The sequence below is a fragment of the Apostichopus japonicus genome, chromosome 2, assembly GCF_037975245.1.
Source record: "Apostichopus japonicus isolate 1M-3 chromosome 2, ASM3797524v1, whole genome shotgun sequence".
NCBI classification, from domain to species: domain Eukaryota; kingdom Metazoa; phylum Echinodermata; class Holothuroidea; order Aspidochirotida; family Stichopodidae; genus Apostichopus; species Apostichopus japonicus.
In genome coordinates, this window is record NC_092562.1 from 30,306,608 (window position 1) to 30,329,551 (window position 22,944).

The 22,944-nt window shown below is 39.2% G+C and overlaps 1 protein-coding gene across 1 annotated transcript in view; it reads left to right on the forward strand.

Moving 5' to 3' along the window:
* LOC139955788 (uncharacterized) overlaps nt 1–22,944 on the forward strand; it is a 491,243-nt gene that overhangs the window by 411,785 nt on the left and 56,514 nt on the right. The window contains exons 33-35 of the mRNA XM_071955163.1: nt 98–152; nt 2,024–2,111; nt 2,623–2,663. Coding sequence (XP_071811264.1) covers nt 98–152; nt 2,024–2,111; nt 2,623–2,663 — 184 coding nt within the window. The remainder of the gene's footprint in view (nt 1–97; nt 153–2,023; nt 2,112–2,622; nt 2,664–22,944) is intronic.

Here is a 22,944-nt window from a genome sequence, read left to right on the forward strand (position 1 = left end):
TGTGAAGGGGAACATTGTCTGGTATCCATTATGTGGTTATAACATGGTTATAACCTGTTACAACCTAATTTTTGTTTTGTAATTATTGTGTTCATAGCAAGTGGTAGTAGTGTGGAGTGAGGCAGTTCCTTTGGTAACACCCAAAACTCAAGGTGAGTATATAATATCAATATTGCTTGAGATAAAATGCTAACAGTGTGCTGGCGATACGCAACTTTACATTATCATGAAACTAAATGATCATGATACTTGTCTAACCAGTCTCTCCAATTGTATTGCTGACATCAAGTAATGGTCCACTTGCAACAGTTTACTCATTAACGATTCAAAGACCAAAGTCATCCACGTCACCTCCCAGTTTAGAGATTCGAGTAACCTATACCTGACCTCACTGTTAGTACAAATGTCATAACTCCTTCCAGAAATACATGTGATCTTGGTGTATTGCTTGACGATAAACTCGATATGCAAAACATTCAGAAACCTTTTTGTTCAGCTGCATATGGTATTTTCAAAATTGGTAAACTCAAGAAGTATCTAGTTCAAGGCTCAACTGAACGACTGGTTCACGCTTTTGTTTTATAGCTCCCCTTCAGAGAATTCAGAACGCTGCTGCGCGCCTAGTCTCACTCACTAAAAAGTTTGATCACATCACTCCTGACTGTTCATTGCATCGGCTTCCCGTATCTCAGCACATCCAGTTTAAGGTCCTACTTCTCACCTACAATGCGCTCAACAGGCATGCCTTTCAATATATCACTGACCTTCTTACTCCTTTGCGTTGGTCAACTACATTTACGGTTCACTCTTCCAATCATGCGCATTTGCAATTAACTCCTGGTCCACGTACCCGCAATCGTTATGGCGATCGTGCCTATTCTGTCACTGCACCTTCTCTTTGGAACTAACTCCCATTCCACGTTCGTGACTCTCCCTCCCTCTGTATTTTTAAGAGACAACTTAAAACATTTCTGTTTGATTCCTAGTTTCTTTTCTTTCCTTTGTTTCCTTTGTCCCTTTTCTACGTTTTAAAGTGCTTTGAAACGCTGTATTTTAATCGCTATATCAATGTAATTTATTTTTATTATTAACAGTATGATTCATGTAAATAAAATGTATGACAAATGTCATTCTAGCAATGGCATGCAAATAAAAATCTGGAAATTGAATACATGATGAAAACTGGGTTCACTGAGACTGGTTCACATGATCCATATGCAGGTTGTCAATTCAATTTAAACCTAACAATGTTAAATCTGTTCATCATGGTCTTTCTTCTGCATGATGTCATCATGCTGTTTTATTTTGAACACAGAAACACAATGTTACAAATGTCGATTTTTTGTTTACTCTGTCATTTAAATTTGATAATTTTGGCAAGGAAAAATGCCAATGACATATGATACACCAACTTTTAAGTTTTACAGCATCTGACATTTTGCAAAGTGAAAATTTAGAATTCCAAATATTCACATTCCTGTTGACAGAGTGGTAAAATGACTTTCCTAGAAGTGCTACAATGAAAGGTAATAGCTTTGAATAGGATGCTTAGAAAAACACAATATAGTTTTACATTCCACTGACATATATTTAAGAAAAGTAAGTCAATGAAGAAAGTTGGCGGTAATCCCTTTCTGTTGTGCCCACAAAAAAAGAGGCAGTTTATTTTAGGGTAACTAATACTCATTCTTTGTCTCAACAATCTGCAGTAATTTGGAGAGAATGTTTGATTGATTATATTGTATGAGCAATGGGGGAAAAAAGTTCTTTCCTTGGAGCCGGAAACTGAAATTTTGATTTACTATTTAATTGTTTAATATTCTGTTTAATATCATTAATGCAATGGAATATCATCAATGCATTAAGATCATCAATGCAATATCATTAATGCAAAGATGATCAAGTTGAACTTTATACCAGTTGACAACTCGTAAGCGGGCTTTACTCAGAATTGTTATCAATTCATGCATTCATTGTTATGTGGTCAATCTAAGGAGTAAAGTTTACTCCTTTTACTTTGCAGGTATACCATGGGTGATTATTGTTGTGGCAGTAGTGGTAACCATTCTTATCGTACTGGTAATTGTTGGAATAACAATCAAATCCAAACGGTAAAGCTCTTAACTTGTGATTTTCTTTCTTTGGATATTATTACGTAGTATGTATTTTGACATTTTAGTGGATGTAATGTTCATCAAAGGATTCCTTCTCCAAAATAAAAATTACACAAGATGTCAATGTCAAGAGGCAACATTTTTACTGAGGATAAATATTTCAAGAACACCTGCATTTTAGTTCTGTACAATATGTTTCGTCAAAGTAGCATATCTCTGGATATTGTTGTTTCTGTTTCTACAATTAAGCATTGAGATGGTTTAATAAACTACAGTATGGCTTGTATTGGTCTAATATTGGCCATTTAATGTAACTCATTTACCATCAGTCACCCTAACCATATTTTAGGTTTGTTTCTTTGTTTGTAAAGCTATCAGCTATCACCCTAAAAGGCTGGCATGAGTGTTAGAGAACACGCTTCAAATGAGCAGCTAAAACTGTATCAGTCTTGGAGTCTTGTTGAGTCAATGTGCCATGATGCTTTTATTGAATGATATTTCTTTTCAGATCCAAACAGGCAGATGGAGAATACCATCCAAGTAGTGCTGGTGAGAAAGTTACAAAGATACTCTGTATTATCAGTGTGAAAAAAAATGAACAAATAGAGTTCTTTGCTCTTAGAACTGATTTTTGAGGTGGGTTGTAAGATCAAGTGCCTTATATTGACCAAGCCAGTGATCAACATAATGCAACATGACAATTGGGTAGCTGTCAAAAAGGGTTCGTCATCTAAAATAAATCAATCACTTTAATCTTACACACACATATATATATATATATATATATATATATATATATATATATACCACTGGTTTGACCCATAGGGGGAAATGGAAAAAAGTGAACCATAAGGGGAAATTGAGGGAAAACACGAATAACATGGAAATAAATTATATTTTAATATCTAAATTTTCATGAAATACTTGTCATGATGTGCTCTAATGTGCTACATGTCTTTTGAGATTAAATTAATAAGATCTTAGGATATACCTTTTTTGGACCTTTAAAAATTTCCCCCGAACGTATTTTTCCTACTAATGAGGATTAGGGGGAAAAGTTTGTATTTCTCCTTAACAGTATTTTGTATTTCTCCTTAACAGTTTCTTGTATTTCTCCTTAACGTTGAAATAAGCAAATTTTCCTTTAAGGAGAAATACAAACATGTATTAGTAGTACAGAATTATGGGTGCGGTGGGAGGATTGAGTGGTAGAGTAATTTCTCCGGGGACAAAACATATGATATGTAAGAAAATTTGATGATAAAATGAAAATAATCAATAATATAAACTATGATAAGTTTAATATTATTTACTATAACATCAGGAATGTGAGGGGTTCATATAAAAGCGCAATAAAAGGGCTGAAAAACTTCGAACTATCTACACGGTCGCACTTACCCCAAACCCCTCCCCCTTTCCCTCTTTCATGGGGAACTCTAGCCCAACCATCTGTTCAGAAACGTCCAAGCGTCTCGTTTACGGAATTAGGTAAACGGAAGCTACCAGGGGCGTTGTGGGTAGGGGCGGGGGTTGCGACGACTTTAATACCTTATTAGTTTTCGAGCATAACAGTATTCACTCTGGCTAATTATTAGTTTAGTTTAGTTACCCAAGGATCAAGAAGCTTTACAGTAGCTTATTTGAGAACCTATCCGTGTTAAATCATGGATGAACACCGGCTTACTTCAAGCCTTCAATTTGCAATAATTGTTCAGAGGGTAAAGAGGCAGGGGTGTGAAATCTCTCCCATTCCTGCCCCCGGGACCGCCTTTTAAAGTCCCCGTCAACTTTTTTCGATACATTTGTACCACTGGCCCTCACTTCACAAACTTAAATTCACACTGGTTGAGCAAGTAGGCAACTGAGTATAGCTATCTGCTTGAAGGCTACATAGACTATTTACTACAAAAGCTATATGTTAATGTAACAGCCAGAATTTGCATTTCTAATTAGATACGAGTTTCTTGTATTCCTCCTTAACGTTGAAATAAGCAAATTTTCCCTTAAGGAGAAATACAAACATGTATTCGTAGTACAGCATTATGATAACGGTGGGGAGGATTGAGTGGTAGAGTAATTTCTCCGGGGACAAAACATATGATATGTAATAAACTTTGATGATAAATGAAAATAATCAATAATATAATCTATGATAAGTTTAATATTATTTATTATATCATTAGACTGTGAGGGGCACATATAAAGGCGCAAAGAAAGGGCTGAAAAACTTCGAACTACTCACACGGTCGCACTAACCCCACCTCCCTCCCCCTTTCCCTCTTTCGTGGGTAACTCTAGCCCAACCATCTGTTCAGAAACGTTCAAGCATCTCGTTTACGAAAATCGGTGAAGGAAAGCTACCAGGGGCGTTGTGGGTAGGGGCGGGGGTTGCGACGACTTTAATACCCTATTAGTTTTCGAGCATAACAGTATTCACTCTGGCTAATTATTAGTTTAGTTTAGTTACCAAAGGATCAGGAAGCTTTACAGTAGCTTATTTGAGAACCTATCCGTGCTAGATCATGGATGAACACCGGCTTACTTCAAGCCTTCTATTTTCGATAATTGTTCAGAGGGTAAAGAGGCAGGGGTGTGAATTCTCTCCCATTCCTGCTCCCGGGACCGCCTTTTAAAGTCCCCGTCAACTTTTTGCGATACATTTGTATCACTGGCCCTCACTTCTCAATCTTAAATTCACACTGGTTGAGCAAGTAAGCAACTGAGTATAGCTATCTGCTTGAAGGCTACATGGACTATTTACTACAAAAGATATATGTTAATGTAACAGTCAAAATTTGCATTTCTAATTAGATACGAGTTTCTTGTATTTCTCCTTAACGTTGAAATAAGCAAATTTTCCCTTAAGGAGAAATACAAACATGTATTCGTAGTACAGCATTATGGTAACGGTGGGGAGGATTGAGTGGTAGAGTAATTTCTCCGGGGACAAAACATATGATATATAATAAACTTTGATGATCAATGAAAATAATCAATAATATAATCTATGATAAGTTTAATATTATTTATTATATCATCAGACTGTGAGGGGCACATATAAAAGCGCAAAAAAGGGCTGAAAAACTTCGAACTACTCACACGGTCACACTAACCCCACCTCCCTCCCCCTTTCCCTCTTTCGTGGGTAACTCTAGCCCAACCATCTGTTCAGAAACGTCCAAGCGTCTCGTTTACGGAATTAGGTAAACGAAAGCTACCAGGGGCGTTGTGGGTAGGGGCGGGGGTTGCGACGACTTTAATACCCTATTAGTTTTCGAGCATAACAGTATTCACTCTGGCTAATTATTAGTTTAGTTTAGTTTAGTTACCCAAGGATCAAGAAGCTTTACAGTAGCTTATTTGAGAACCTATCCGTGCTAGATCATGGATGAACACCGGCTTACTTCAAGCCTTCTATTTTCGATAATTGTTCAGAGGGTAAAGAGGCAGGGGTGTGAATTCTCTCCCATTCCTGCTCCCGGGACCGCCTTTTAAAGTCCCCATCAACTTTTTTTCTCGATACGTTTGTACCGCTGGCCATCACTTCACAAACTTATTAATCCCTCTGGTTAAGCAAGTAAGCACCTTAGTATAGTCATCTGCTTGAAGGCTACATAGACTGTTTACTACAAAAGCCATGTTAATGTAACAGCCAGAATTTGCATTTCTAATTAGATACGAGTTTCTTGTATTTCTCCTTAACGTTGAAATAAGCAAATTTTCCCTTAAGGAGAAATACAAACATGTATTCGTAGTACAGCATTATGGTAACGGTGGGGAGGATTGAGTGGTAGAGTAATTTCTCCGGGGACAAAACATATGATATGTAATAAACTTTGAAGATAAATGAAAATAATCAATAATATAATCTATGATAAGTTTAATATTATTTATTATATCATCAGACAGTGAGGGGCACATATAAAAGCGCAAAGAAAGGGCTGAAAAACTTCGAACTACTCACACGGTCGCACTAACCCCACCTCCCTCCCCCTTTCCCTCTTTCGTGGGTAACTCTAGCCCAACCATCTGTTCAGAAACGTCCAAGCGTCTCGTTTACGGAATTAGGTAAACGGAAGCTACCAGGGGCGTTGTGGGTAGGGGCGGGGGTTGCGACGACTTTAATACCCTATTAGTTTTCGAGCATAACAGTATTCACTCTGGCTAATTATTAGTTTAGTTTAGTTACCCAAGGATCAAGAAGCTTTACAGTAGCTTATTTGAGAACCTATCCGTGTTAAATCATGGATGAACACCGGCTTACTTCAAGCCTTCTATTTTCAATAATTGTTCAGAGGGTAAAGAGGCAGGGGTGTGAAATCTCTCCCATTCCTGCTCCCGGGACCGCCTTTTAACGTCCCCGTCAACTTTTTTCGATACATTTGTACCACTGGCCCTCACTTCACAATCTTAAATTCACATTGGTTGAGCAAGTAAGCAACTGAGTATAGCTATCTGCTTGAAGGCTACATAGACTATTTACTACAAAAGATATATGTTAATGTAACAGTCAAAATTTGCATTTCTAATTAGATACGAGTTTCTTGTATTTCTCCTTAACGTTGAAATAAGCAAATTTTCCCTTAAGGAGAAATACAAACATGTATTCGTAGTACAGCATTATGGTAACGGTGGGGAGGATGGAGTGGTAGAGTAATTTCTCCGGGGACAAAACATATGATATGTAATAAACTTTGATGATAAATGAAAATAATCAATAATATAATCTATGATAAGTTTAATATTATTTATTATATCATCAGACTGTGAGGGGCACATATAAAAGCGCAAAGAAAGGGCTGAAAAACTTCGAACTACTCACACGGTCGCACTAACCCCACCTCCCTCCCCCTTTCCCTCTTTCGTGGGTAACTCTAGCCCAACCATCTGTTCAGAAACGTCCAAGCGTCTCGTTTACGGAATTAGGTAAACGAAAGCTACCAGGGGCGTTGTGGGTAGGGGCGGGGCTTGCGACGACTTTAATACCCTATTAGTTTTCGAGCATAACAGTATTCACTCTGGCTAATTATTAGTTTAGTTTAGTTACCAAAGGATCAGGAAGCTTTACAGTAGCTTATTTGAGAACCTATCCGTGCTAGATCATGGATGAACACCGGCTTACTTCAAGCCTTCTATTTTCGATAATTGTTCAGAGGGTAAAGAGGCAGGGGTGTGAATTCTCTCCCATTCCTGCTCCCGGGACCGCCTTTTAAAGTCCCCGTCAACTTTTTGCGATACATTTGTACCACTGGCCCTCACTTCTCAATCTTAAATTCACACTGGTTGAGCAAGTAAGCAACTGAGTATAGCTATCTGCTTGAAGGCTACATGGACTATTTACTACAAAAGATATATGTTAATGTAACAGTCAAAATTTGCATTTCTAATTAGATACGAGTTTCTTGTATTTCTCCTTAACGTTGAAATAAGCAAATTTTCCCTTAAGGAGAAATACAAACATGTATTCGTAGTACAGCATTATGGTAACGGTGGGGAGGATTGAGTGGTAGAGTAATTTCTCCGGGGACAAAACATATGATATATAATAAACTTTGATGATCAATGAAAATAATCAATAATATAATCTATGATAAGTTTAATATTATTTATTATATCATCAGACTGTGAGGGGCACATATAAAAGCGCAAAAAAGGGCTGAAAAACTTCGAACTACTCACACGGTCGCACTAACCCCACCTCCCTCCCCCTTTCCCTCTTTCGTGGGTAACTCTAGCCCAACCATCTGTTCAGAAACGTCCAAGCGTCTCGTTTACGGAATTAGGTAAACGAAAGCTACCAGGGGCGTTGTGGGTAGGGGCGGGGGTTGCGACGACTTTAATACCCTATTAGTTTTCGAGCATAACAGTATTCACTCTGGCTAATTATTAGTTTAGTTTAGTTTAGTTACCCAAGGATCAAGAAGCTTTACAGTAGCTTATTTGAGACCCTATCCGTGCTAGATCATGGATGAACACCGGCTTACTTCAAGCCTTCTATTTTCGATAATTGTTCAGAGGGTAAAGAGGCAGGGGTGTGAATTCTCTCCCATTCCTGCTCCCGGGACCGCCTTTTAAAGTCCCCATCAACTTTTTTTCTCGATACGTTTGTACCGCTGGCCATCACTTCACAAACTTATTAATCCCTCTGGTTAAGCAAGTAAGCACCTTAGTATAGTCATCTGCTTGAAGGCTACATAGACTGTTTACTACAAAAGCCATGTTAATGTAACAGCCAGAATTTGCATTTCTAATTAGATACGAGTTTCTTGTATTTCTCCTTAACGTTGAAATAAGCAAATTTTCCCTTAAGGAGAAATACAAACATGTATTCGTAGTACAGCATTATGGTAACGGTGGGGAGGATTGAGTGGTAGAGTAATTTCTCCGGGGACAAAACATATGATATGTAATAAACTTTGATGATAAATGAAAATAATCAATAATATAATCTATGATAAGTTTAATATTATTTATTATATCATCAGACTGTGAGGGGCACATATAAAAGCGCAAAGAAAGGGCTGAAAAACTTCGAACTACTCACACGGTCGCACTAACCCCACCTCCCTCCCCCTTTCCCTCTTTCGTGGGTAACTCTAGCCCAACCATCTGTTCAGAAACGTTCAAGCATCTCGTTTACGGAATTAGGTAAACGAAAGCTACCAGGGGCGTTGTGGGTAGGGGCGGGGGTTGCGACGACTTTAATACCCTATTAGTTTTCGAGCATAACAGTATTCACTCTGGCTAATTATTAGTTTAGTTTAGTTACCCAAGGATCAGGAAGCTTTACAGTAGCTTATTTGAGAACCTATCCGTGCTAGATCATGGATGAACACCGGCTTACTTCAAGCCTTCTATTTTCAATAATTGTTCAGAGGGTAAAGAGGCAGGGGTGTGAAATCTCTCCCATTCCTGCCCCCGGGACCGCCTTTTAAAGTCCCCATCAACTTTTTTTCTCGATACGTTTGTACCACTGGCCCTCACTGCACAATCTTAAATTCACACTGGTTGAGCAAGTAAGCAACTGAGTATACTGTAGCTATCTGCTTGAAGGCTACATAGACTATTTACTACAAAAGCTATATGTTAATGTAACAGTCAAAATTTGTATTTCTAATTAGATACGAGTTTCTTGTATTTCTCCTTAACGTTGAAATAAGCAAATTTTCCCTTAAGGAGAAATACAAACATGTATTCGTAGTACAGCATTATGGTAACGGTGGGGAGGATTGAGTGGTAGAGTAATTTCTCCGGGGACAAAGCCTATGATATGTAATAAACTTTGATGATAAATGAAAATAATCAATAATATAATCTATGATAAGTTTAATATTATTTATTATATCATCAGACTGTGAGGGGCACATATAAAAGCGCAAAGAAAGGGCTGAAAAACTTCGAACTACTCACACGGTCGCACTAACCCCACCTCCCTCCCCCTTTCCCTCTTTCGTGGGTAACTCTGGCCCAACCATCTGTTCAGAAACGTTCAAGCATCTCGTTTACGGAATTAGGTAAACGAAAGCTACCAGGGGCGTTGTGGGTAGGGGCGGGGGTTGCGACGACTTTAATACCCTATTAGTTTTCGAGCATAACAGTATTCACTCTGGCTAATTATTAGTTTAGTTTAGTTACCCAAGGATCAGGAAGCTTTACAGTAGCTTATTTGAGAACCTATCCGTGCTAGATCATGGATGAACACCGGCTTACTTCAAGCCTTCTATTTTCAATAATTGTTCAGAGGGTAAAGAGGCAGGGGTGTGAAATCTCTCCCATTCCTGCCCCCGGGACCGCCTTTTAAAGTCCCCATCAACTTTTTTTCTCGATACGTTTGTACCACTGGCCCTCACTGCACAATCTTAAATTCACACTGGTTGAGCAAGTAAGCAACTGAGTATAGCTATCTGCTTGAAGGCTACATGGACTATTTACTACAAAAGATATATGTTAATGTAACAGTCAAAATTTGCATTTCTAATTAGATACAAGTTTCTTGTATTTCTCCTTAACGTTGAAATAAGCAAATTTTCCCTTAAGGAGAAATACAAACATGTATTCGTAGTACAGCATTATGGTAACGGTGGGGAGGATTGAGTGGTAGAGTAATTTCTCCGGGGACAAAACATATGATATATAATAAACTTTGATGATCAATGAAAATAATCAATAATATAATCTATGATAAGTTTAATATTATTTATTATATCATCAGACTGTGAGGGGCACATATAAAAGCGCAAAAAAGGGCTGAAAAACTTCGAACTACTCACACGGTCGCACTAACCCCACCTCCCTCCCCCTTTCCCTCTTTCGTGGGTAACTCTAGCCCAACCATCTGTTCAGAAACGTCCAAGCGTCTCGTTTACGGAATTAGGTAAACGAAAGCTACCAGGGGCGTTGTGGGTAGGGGCGGGGGTTGCGACGACTTTAATACCCTATTAGTTTTCGAGCATAACAGTATTCACTCTGGCTAATTATTAGTTTAGTTTAGTTTAGTTACCCAAGGATCAAGAAGCTTTACAGTAGCTTATTTGAGACCCTATCCGTGCTAGATCATGGATGAACACCGGCTTACTTCAAGCCTTCTATTTTCGATAATTGTTCAGAGGGTAAAGAGGCAGGGGTGTGAATTCTCTCCCATTCCTGCTCCCGGGACCGCCTTTTAAAGTCCCCATCAACTTTTTTTCTCGATACGTTTGTACCGCTGGCCATCACTTCACAAACTTATTAATCCCTCTGGTTAAGCAAGTAAGCACCTTAGTATAGTCATCTGCTTGAAGGCTACATAGACTGTTTACTACAAAAGCCATGTTAATGTAACAGCCAGAATTTGCATTTCTAATTAGATACGAGTTTCTTGTATTTCTCCTTAACGTTGAAATAAGCAAATTTTCCCTTAAGGAGAAATACAAACATGTATTCGTAGTACAGCATTATGGTAACGGTGGGGAGGATTGAGTGGTAGAGTAATTTCTCCGGGGACAAAACATATGATATGTAATAAACTTTGAAGATAAATGAAAATAATCAATAATATAATCTATGATAAGTTTAATATTATTTATTATATCATCAGACAGTGAGGGGCACATATAAAAGCGCAAAGAAAGGGCTGAAAAACTTCGAACTACTCACACGGTCGCACTAACCCCACCTCCCTCCCCCTTTCCCTCTTTCGTGGGTAACTCTAGCCCAACCATCTGTTCAGAAACGTCCAAGCGTCTCGTTTACGGAATTAGGTAAACGGAAGCTACCAGGGGCGTTGTGGGTAGGGGCGGGGGTTGCGACGACTTTAATACCCTATTAGTTTTCGAGCATAACAGTATTCACTCTGGCTAATTATTAGTTTAGTTTAGTTACCCAAGGATCAAGAAGCTTTACAGTAGCTTATTTGAGAACCTATCCGTGTTAAATCATGGATGAACACCGGCTTACTTCAAGCCTTCTATTTTCAATAATTGTTCAGAGGGTAAAGAGGCAGGGGTGTGAAATCTCTCCCATTCCTGCTCCCGGGACCGCCTTTTAAAGTCCCCGTCAACTTTTTTCGATACATTTAAACCACTGGCCCTCACTTCACAATCTTAAATTCACATTGGTTGAGCAAGTAAGCAACTGAGTATAGCTATCTGCTTGAAGGCTACATAGACTATTTACTACAAAAGATATATGTTAATGTAACAGTCAAAATTTGCATTTCTAATTAGATACGAGTTTCTTGTATTTCTCCTTAACGTTGAAATAAGCAAATTTTCCCTTAAGGAGAAATACAAACATGTATTCGTAGTACAGCATTATGGTAACGGTGGGGAGGATGGAGTGGTAGAGTAATTTCTCCGGGGACAAAACATATGATATGTAATAAACTTTGATGATAAATGAAAATAATCAATAATATAATCTATGATAAGTTTAATATTATTTATTATATCATCAGACTGTGAGGGGCACATATAAAAGCGCAAAGAAAGGGCTGAAAAACTTCGAACTACTCACACGGTCGCACTAACCCCACCTCCCTCCCCCTTTCCCTCTTTCGTGGGTAACTCTAGCCCAACCATCTGTTCAGAAACGTCCAAGCGTCTCGTTTACGGAATTAGGTAAACGAAAGCTACCAGGGGCGTTGTTGGTAGTGGCGGGGGTTGCGACGACTTTAATACCCTATTAGTTTTCGAGCATAACAGTATTCACTCTGGCTAATTATTAGTTTAGTTTAGTTACCCAAGGATCAGGAAGCTTTACAGTAGCTTATTTGAGAACCTATCCGTGCTAGATCATGGATGAACACCGGCTTACTTCAAGCCTTCTATTTTCAATAATTGTTCAGAGGGTAAAGAGGCAGGGGTGTGAAATCTCTCCCATTCCTGCTCCCGGGACCGCCTTTTAAAGTCCCCGTCAACTTTTTTTCTCAATACATTTGTACCACTGGCCCTCACTTCACAATCTTAAATTCACACTGGTTGAGCAAGTAAGCAACTGAGTATAGCTATCTGCTTGAAGGCTACATAGACTGTTTACTACAAAAGCTATGTTAATGTAACTGCCAGAATTTGCATTTCTAATTAGATACAGGTTTCTTGTATTTCTCCTTAACGTCGAAATAAGCAAATTTTCCCTTAAGGAGAAATACAAACATGTATTCGTAGTACAGCATTATGATAACGGTGGGGAGGATTGAGTGGTAGAGTAATTTCTCCGGGGACAAAACATATGATATGTAATAAACTTTGAAGATAAATGAAAATAATCAATAATATAATCTATGATAAGTTTAATATTATTTATTATATCATCAGACAGTGAGGGGCACATATAAAAGCGCAAAGAAAGGGCTGAAAAACTTCGAACTACTCACACGGTCGCACAAACCCCACCTCCCTCCCTCTTTCCCTCTTTCGTGGGTAACTCTAGCCCAACCATCTGTTCAGAAACGTCCAAGCGTCTCGTTTACGGAATTAGGTAAACGGAAGCTACCAGGGGCGTTGTGGGTAGGGGCGGGGGTTGCGACGACTTTAATACCCTATTAGTTTTCGAGCATAACAGTATTCACTCTGGCTAATTATTAGTTTAGTTTAGTTACCCAAGGATCAAGAAGCTTTACAGTAGCTTATTTGAGAACCTATCCGTGTTAAATCATGGATGAACACCGGCTTACTTCAAGCCTTCTATTTTCAATAATTGTTCAGAGGGTAAAGAGGCAGGGGTGTGAAATCTCTCCCATTCCTGCTCCCGGGACCGCCTTTTAAAGTCCCCGTCAACTTTTTTCGATACATTTGTACCACTGGCCCTCACTTCACAATCTTAAATTCACATTGGTTGAGCAAGTAAGCAACTGAGTATGGCTATCTGCTTGAAGGCTACATAGACTATTTACTACAAAAGATATATGTTAATGTAACAGTCAAAATTTGCATTTCTAATTAAATACGAGTTTCTTGTATTTCTCCTTAACGTTGAAATAAGCAAATTTTCCCTTAAGGAGAAATACAAACATGTATTCGTAGAACAGCATTATGATAACGGTGGGGAGGATTGAGTGGTAGAGTAATTTCTCCGGGGACAAAACATATGATATGTAATAAACTTTGATGATAAATGAAAATAATCAATAATATAATCTATGATAAGTTTAATATTATTTATTATATCATCAGACTGTGAGGGGCACATATAAAAGCGCAAAGAAAGGGCTGAAAAACTTCGAACTACTCACACGGTCGCACTAACCCCACGTCCCTCCCCCTTTCCCTCTTTCGTGGGTAACTCTAGCCCAACCATCTGTTCAGAAACGTCCAAGCGTCTCGTTTACGGAATTAGGTAAACGGAAGCTACCAGGGGCGTTGTGGGTAGGGGCGGGGGTTGCGACGACTTTAATACCCTATTAGTTTTCGAGCATAACAGTATTCACTCTGGCTAATTATTAGTTTAGTTTAGTTACCCAAGGATCAAGAAGCTTTACAGTAGCTTATTTGAGAACCTATCCGTGTTAAATCATGGATGAACACCGGCTTACTTCAAGCCTTCTATTTTCAATAATTGTTCAGAGGGTAAAGAGGCAGGGGTGTGAAATCTCTCCCATTCCTGCTCCCGGGACCGCCTTTTAAAGTCCCCGTCAACTTTTTTCGATACATTTGTACCACTGGCCATCACTTCACAATCTTAAATTCACATTGGTTGAGCAAGTAAGCAACTGAGTATAGCTATCTGCTTGAAGGCTACATAGACTATTTACTACAAAAGATATATGTTAATGTAACAGTCAAAATTTGCATTTCTAATTAGATACGAGTTTCTTGTATTTCTCCTTAACGTTGAAATAAGCAAATTTTCCCTTAAGGAGAAATACAAACATGTATTCGTAGTACAGCATTATGGTAACGGTGGGGAGGATGGAGTGGTAGAGTAATTTCTCCGGGGACAAAACATATGATATGTAATAAACTTTGAAAATAAATGAAAATAATCAATAATATAATCTATGATAAGTTTAATATTATTTATTATATCATCAGACTGTGAGGGGCACATATAAAAGCGCAAAGAAAGGGCTGAAAAACTTCGAACTACTCACACGGTCGCACTAACCCCACCTCCCTCCCCCTTTCCCTCTTTCGTGGGTAACTCTAGCCCAACCATCTGTTCAGAAACGTCCAAGCGTCTCGTTTACGGAATTAGGTAAACGAAAGCTACCAGGGGCGTTGTGGGTAGGGGCGGGGGTTGCGACGACTTTAATACCCTATTAGTTTTCGAGCATAACAGTATTCACTCTGGCTAATTATTAGTTTAGTTTAGTTACCCAAGGATCAGGAAGCTTTACAGTAGCTTATTTGAGAACCTATCCGTGCTAGATCATGGATGAACACCGGCTTACTTCAAGCCTTCTTTTTTCAATAATTGTTCAGAGGGTAAAGAGGCAGGGGTGTGAAATCTCTCCCATTCCTGCTCCCGGGACCGCCTTTTAAAGTCCCCGTCAACTTTTTTTCTCAATACATTTGTACCACTGGCCCTCACTTCACAATCTTAAATTCACACTGGTTGAGCAAGTAAGCAACTGAGTATAGCTATCTGCTTGAAGGCTACATAGACTGTTTACTACAAAAGCTATGTTAATGTAACTGCCAGAATTTGCATTTCTAATTAGATACAGGTTTCTTGTATTTCTCCTTAACGTCGAAATAAGCAAATTTTCCCTTAAGGAGAAATACAAACATGTATTCGTAGAACAGCATTATGATAACGGTGGGGAGGATTGAGTGGTAGAGTAATTTCTCCGGGGACAAAACCTATGATATGTAATAAACTTTGAAGATAAATGAAAATAATCAATAATATAATCTATGATAAGTTTAATATTATTTATTATATCATCAGACTGTGAGGGGCACATATAAAAGCGCAAAGAAAGGGCTGAAAAACTTCGAACTACTCACACGGTCGCACTAACCCCACCTCCCTCCCCCTTTCCCTCTTTCGTGGGTAACTCTAGCCCAACCATCTGTTCAGAAACGTCCAAGCGTCTCGTTTACGGAATTAGGTAAACGGAAGCTACCAGGGGCGTTGTGGGTAGGGGCGGGGGTTGCGACGACTTTAATACCTTATTAGTTTTCGAGCATAACAGTATTCACTCTGGCTAATTATTAGTTTAGTTTAGTTACCCAAGGATCAAGAAGCTTTACAGTAGCTTATTTGAGAACCTATCCGTGTTAAATCATGGATGAACACCGGCTTACTTCAAGCCTTCTATTTTCAATAATTGTTCAGAGGGTAAAGAGGCTGGGGTGTGAAATCTCTCCCATTCCTGCTCCCGGGACCGCCTTTTAAAGTCCCCATCAACTTTTTTCGATACATTTGTACCACTGGCCCTCACTTCACAATCTTAAATTCACACTGGTTGAGCAAGTAAGCAACTGAGTATAGCTATCTGCTTGAAGGCTACATAGACTATTTACTACAAAAGCTATATGTTAATGTAACAGCCAGAATTTGTATTTCTAATTAGATACGAGTTTCTTGTATTTCTCCTTAACGTTGAAATAAGCAAATTTTCCCTTAAGGAGAAATACAAACATGTATTCGTAGTACAGCATTATGGTAACGGTGGGGAGGATTGAGTGGTAGAGTAATTTCTCCGGGGACAAAACATATGATATGTAATAAACTTTGAAGATAAATGAAAATAATCAATAATATAATCTATGATAAGTTTAATATTATTTATTATATCATCAGACTGTGAGGGGCACATATAAAAGCGCAAAGAAAGGGCTGAAAAACTTCGAACTACTCACACGGTCGCACTAACCCCACCTCCCTCCCCCTTTCCCTCTTTCGTGGGTAACTCTAGCCCAACCATCTGTTCAGAAACGTCCAAGCGTCTCGTTTACGGAATTAGGTAAACGAAAGCTACCAGGGGCGTTGTGGGTAGGGGCGGGGGTTGCGACGACTTTAATACCTTATTAGTTTTCGAGCATAACAGTATTCACTCTGGCTAATTATTAGTTTAGTTTAGTTACCCAAGGATCAGGAAGCTTTACAGTAGCTTATTTGAGAATCTATCCGTGCTAGATCATGGATGAACACCGGCTTACTTCAAGCCTTCTATTTTCAATAATTGTTCAGAGGGTAAAGAGGCAGGGGTGTGAAATCTCTCCCATTCCTGCCCCCGGGACCGCCTTTTAAAGTCCCCATCAACTTTTTTCGATACATTTGTACCACTGGCCCTCACTTCACAATCTTAAATTCACACTGGTTGAGCAAGTAAGCAACTGAGTATACTGTAGCTATCTGCTTGAAGGCTACATAGACTATTTACTACAAAAGCTATATGTTAATGTAACAGTCAAAATTTGTATTTCTAATTAGATACGAGTTTCTTGTATTTCTCCTTAACGTTGAAATAAGCAAATTTTCCCTTAAGGAGAAATACAAACATGTATTCGTAGTACAGCATTATGGTAACGGTGGGGAGGATTGAGTGGTAGAGTAATTTCTCCGGGGACAAAACCTATGATATGTAATAAACTTTGATGATAAATGAAAATAATCAATAATATAATCTATGATAAGTTTAATATTATTTATTATATCATCAGACTGTGAGGGGCACATATAAAAGCGCAAAGAAAGGGCTGAAAAACTTCGAACTACTCACACGGTCGCACTAACCCCACGTCCCTCCCCCTTTCCCTCTTTCGTGGGTAACTCTAGCCCAACCATCTGTTCAGAAACGTTCAAGCATCTCGTATACGAAAATCGGTGAAGGAAAGCTACCAGGGGCGTTGTGGGTAGGGGCGGGGGTTGCGACGACTTTAATACCCTATTAGTTTTCGAGCATAACAGTATTCACTCTGGCTAATTATTAGTTTAGTTTAGTTACCAAAGGATCAGGAAGCTTTACAGTAGCTTATTTGAGAACCTATCCGTGCTAGATCATGGATGAACACCGGCTTACTTCAAGCCTTCTATTTTCGATAATTGTTCAGAGGGTAAAGAGGCAGGGGTGTGAATTCTCTCCCATTCCTGCCCCCGGGACCGCCTTTTAAAGTCCCCGTCAACTTTTTTTCTCAATACATTTGTACCACTGGCCCTCACTTCACAATCTTAAATTCACACTGGTTGAGCAAGTAAGCAACTGAGTATAGCTATCTGCTTGAAGGCTACATGGACTATTTACTACAAAAGCCATGTTAATGTAACAGTCAAAATTTGCATTTCTAATTAGATACGAGTTTCTTGTATTTCTCCTTAACGTTGAAATAAGCAAATTTTCCCTTAAGGAGAAATACAAACATGTATTCGTAGTACAGCATTATGGTAACGGTGGGGAGGATGGAGTGGTAGAGTAATTTCTCCTGGGACAAAACATATGATATATAATAAACTTTGATGATCAATGAAAATAATCAATAATATAATCTATGATAATTTTAATATTATTTATTATATCATCAGACTGTGAGGGGCACATATAAAAGCGCAAAAAAAGGGCTGAAAAACTTCGAACTACTCACACGGTCGCACTAACCCCACCTCCCTCCCCCTTTCCCTCTTTCGTGGGTAACTCTAGCCCAACCATCTGTTCAGAAACGTCCAAGCGTCTCGTTTACGGAATTAGGTAAACGAAAGCTACCAGGGGCGTTGTGGGTAGGGGCGGGGGTTGCGACGACTTTAATACCCTATTAGTTTTCGAGCATAACAGTATTCACTCTGGCTAATTATTAGTTTAGTTTAGTTTAGTTACCCAAGGATCAAGAAGCTTTACAGTAGCTTATTTGAGACCCTATCCGTGCTAGATCATGGATGAACACCGGCTTACTTCAAGCCTTCTATTTTCGATAATTGTTCAGAGGGTAAAGAGGCAGGGGTGTGAATTCTCTCCCATTCCTGCTCCCGGGACCGCCTTTTAAAGTCCCCATCAACTTTTTTTCTCGATACGTTTGTACCGCTGGCCATCACTTCACAAACTTATTAATCCCTCTGGTTAAGCAAGTAAGCACCTTAGTATAGTCATCTGCTTGAAGGCTACATAGACTGTTTACTACAAAAGCCATGTTAATGTAACAGCCAGAATTTGCATTTCAAATTAGATACGAGTTTCTTGTATTTCTCCTTAACGTTGAAATAAGCAAATTTTCCCTTAAGGAGAAATACAAACATGTATTCGTAGTACAGCATTATGGTAACGGTGGGGAGGATTGAGTGGTAGAGTAATTTCTCCGGGGACAAAACATATGATATGTAATAAACTTTGAAGATAAATGAAAATAATCAATAATATAATCTATGATAAGTTTAATATTATTTATTATATCATCAGACAGTGAGGGGCACATATAAAAGCGCAAAGAAAGGGCTGAAAAACTTCGAACTACTCACACGGTCGCACTAACCCCACCTCCCTCCCCCTTTCCCTCTTTCGTGGGTAACTCTAGCCCAACCATCTGTTCAGAAACGTCCAAGCGTCTCGTTTACGGAATTAGGTAAACGGAAGCTACCAGGGGCGTTGTGGGTAGGGGCGGGGGTTGCGACGACTTTAATACCCTATTAGTTTTCGAGCATAACAGTATTCACTCTGGCTAATTATTAGTTTAGTTTAGTTACCCAAGGATCAGGAAGCTTTACAGTAGCTTATTTGAGAACCTATCCGTGCTAGATCATGGATGAACACCGGCTTACTTCAAGCCTTCTTTTTTCAATAATTGTTCAGAGGGTAAAGAGGCAGGGGTGTGAAATCTCTCCCATTCCTGCTCCCGGGACCGCCTTTTAAAGTCCCCGTCAACTTTTTTTCTCAATACATTTGTACCACTGGCCCTCACTTCACAATCTTAAATTCACACTGGTTGAGCAAGTAAGCAACTGAGTATAGCTATCTGCTTGAAGGCTACATAGACTGTTTACTACAAAAGCTATGTTAATGTAACTGCCAGAATTTGCATTTCTAATTAGATACAGGTTTCTTGTATTTCTCCTTAACGTCGAAATAAGCAAATTTTCCCTTAAGGAGAAATACAAACATGTATTCGTAGTACAGCATTATGATAACGGTGGGGAGGATGGAGTGGTAGAGTAATTTCTCCGGGGACAAAACATATGATATGTAATAAACTTTGAAGATAAATGAAAATAATCAATAATATAATCTATGATAAGTTTAATATTATTTATTATATCATCAGACAGTGAGGGGCACATATAAAAGCGCAAAGAAAGGGCTGAAAAACTTCGAACTACTCACACGGTCGCACTAACCCCACCTCCCTCCCCCTTTCCCTCTTTCGTGGGTAACTCTAGCCCAACCATCTGTTCAGAAACGTCCAAGCGTCTCGTTTACGGAATTAGGTAAACGGAAGCTACCAGGGGCGTTGTGGGTAGGGGCGGGGGTTGCGACGACTTTAATACCCTATTAGTTTTCGAGCATAACAGTATTCACTCTGGCTAATTATTAGTTTAGTTTAGTTACCCAAGGATCAAGAAGCTTTACAGTAGCTTATTTGAGAACCTATCCGTGTTAAATCATGGATGAACACCGGCTTACTTCAAGCCTTCTTTTTTCAATGATTGTTCAGAGGGTAAAGAGGCTGGGGTGTGAAATCTCTCCCATTCCTGCCCCCGGGACCGCCTTTTAAAGTCCCCATCAACTTTTTTTCTCGATACATTTGTACCACTGGCCCTCATTTCACAATCTTAAATTCACACTGGTTGAGCAAGTAAGCAACTGAGTATAGCTATCTGCTTGAAGGCTACATAGACTATTTACTACAAAAGCTATGTTAATGTAACAGTCAAAATTTGCATTTCTAATTAGATACGAGTTTCTTGTATTTCTCCTTAACGTTGAAATAAGCAAATTTTCCCTTAAGGAGAAATACAAACATGTATTCGTAGTACAGCATTATGGTAACGGTGGGGAGGATTGAGTGGTAATTTCTCCGGGGACAAAACATATGATATGTAATAAACTTGATGATAAATGAAAATAATCAATAATATAATCTATGATAAGTTTAATATTATTTATTATATCATCAGACTGTGAGGGGCACATATAAAAGCGCAAAGAAAGGGCTGAAAAACTTCGAACTACTCACACGGTCGCACTAACCCCACCTCCCTCCCCCTTTCCCTCTTTCGTGGGTAACTCTAGCCCAACCATCTGTTCAGAAACGTCCAAGCGTCTCGTTTACGGAATTAGGTAAACGGAAGCTACCAGGGGCATTGTGGGTAGGGGCGGGGGTTGCGACGACTTTAGTACCCTATTAGTTTTCGAGCATAACAGCACTCTGGCTAATTATTAGTTTAGTTTAGTTACCCAAGGATCAAGAAGCTTTACAGTAGCTTATTTGAGAACCTATCCGTGCTAGATCATGGATGAACACCGGCTTACTTCAAGCCTTCTATTTTCGATAATTGTTCAGAGGGTAAAGAGGCAGGGGTGTGAAATCTCTCCCATTCCTGCTCCCGGGACCGCCTTTTAAAGTCCCCGTCAACTTTTTTTCTCGATACATTTGTACCGCTGGCCATTACTTCACAAACTTATTAATCACTCTGGTTAAGCAAGTAAACAACTTAGTATAATTTATCTGCTTGAAGGCTACATAGACTACTACAAAAGCTATGTTAATGTTACAGTCACAGTACCGGTGCAAGGGGACTGGGGCTGGAAGCGGATCAGTCGTTCGGTAGTTTGGTTTTTGTGTCCACGTTCTTTCCCGGACCACTTTTTCTCAAAAAATCTCTTTTTTTGGCAACAAATTATTTGACGACATAGTAAATTGCCAAAAATACAGTGCTTTTTCCTAGCGCGCTTAATATTATTTCTTGGGGAAGGGGTGGGCTACTCATCACTTACGTGAAATTTGTTTAATTGTTCACTTCATTCCAACTGAGCATTTGGAATTAAGTGAAAAATTAAGCATGTTGCAGAAAATGTTGAGTTGACGAGATACGATAAGATGTCAGTTAAACATTTTGCAGAAAAATGTCCAATTGCTCAGTTGGAATGAAGTGAACAATTGAACATTTTGCAGCAAACTGTCCAATTGACGAGGTATGATAAGTTGTCAATTAAACATTATGCAGAAAATTGTTGGATTGCTCAGTTAAAGCAACTGAGCAATCCAACATTTTCCTGATTTTTGATAAGATTCTATTGTTGTTATCTTAACAATTTACTGAAAATGTCCAACTTATGGGGCAAAGTTTTCCTTATGTTGATGGCACTTTTAAGCTTCCGTAGATTAGCATTGAGTGTTTTATTGTATTCCACAGACCATATATATCCTGAACTTATTTGAAGCCAGCCTGCTAGCGAACAGGATCATCCCACCCAATAGCAAAATTAGTACATAGATAAACCAAATTGAAGCTGGCGAACGTTGTACAGATGTTCTATTAGGCATTTTTTTTTTTAGAGTATTCAAAATCTTACGAAGTTTTGTACGGTGGAGTATAAAGATCGCGAGAAACAATTTCTCAAAGTGGCAAGGAAAACGTAAATATGACTGATTAAAGGACAATCTTAACCGAAATTTTTAGGCCATTCACAATCACAAGAATATATGAATAGGCCTAGGTAAATTATAGTGCGACAGTCGGCAAGTTCCGACTGCGGCACTCAAATTTTCCAACTACTGTCAGGGCGTTGTAGTCAAGTGGTTAAGGCAGTGGACTTGTGATCTAAGGATTACAGGTTCGAGCCCTGGCCAGATCATTGCGTTGTGTCCTTTGGCAAGGCGCTTTATCTCCATTGCCTCTCTTCACCCAGGTGTATAAATGGGGACCTGCGAGGTAACTTGTAAATATAGTTGCGTGCGCCGGTTTGTGGCTGCACCCTATGGGAAGTCCCCTGTTGGACACGTGGTTGTGGTGCACTGCGGTGCTCCAGGAGAGATTGATTGAATTGTGCACACTTTGGTGTGTGGGTGTGACAAGTTACCAATGACCAGGGGTTAAGTTGTAAAGTCATTTGAGGAGGCATTAGCCTCATACAAGACTGTAAACCTTCAACTTTCTACCAAGATTGGGGAGTGAGACATCCCCACTTGCCCCCTCTGAGATGTCCTTGCTCATTGCGTACCTGAGGACAGTGGTGTCAAATCACACTGCGACATGAAATGCTTTGCATCAATAACAACATTTGCAAATTGCTACATTTACGGATGTCTTCTACCAAGAAATAATAGGAGGGGTACCCCATTTCACCTTACTTACATCAGCTACATTCACTGTGAACATGAAAAGGGCTTGGAGTACAATAAGCCATAGACTGACAAAAATAAAAGAAAGCTCAGCTGGTAAGCAGCGTCCTGGCCAATTGAAAACCTGCTTTCCAGTT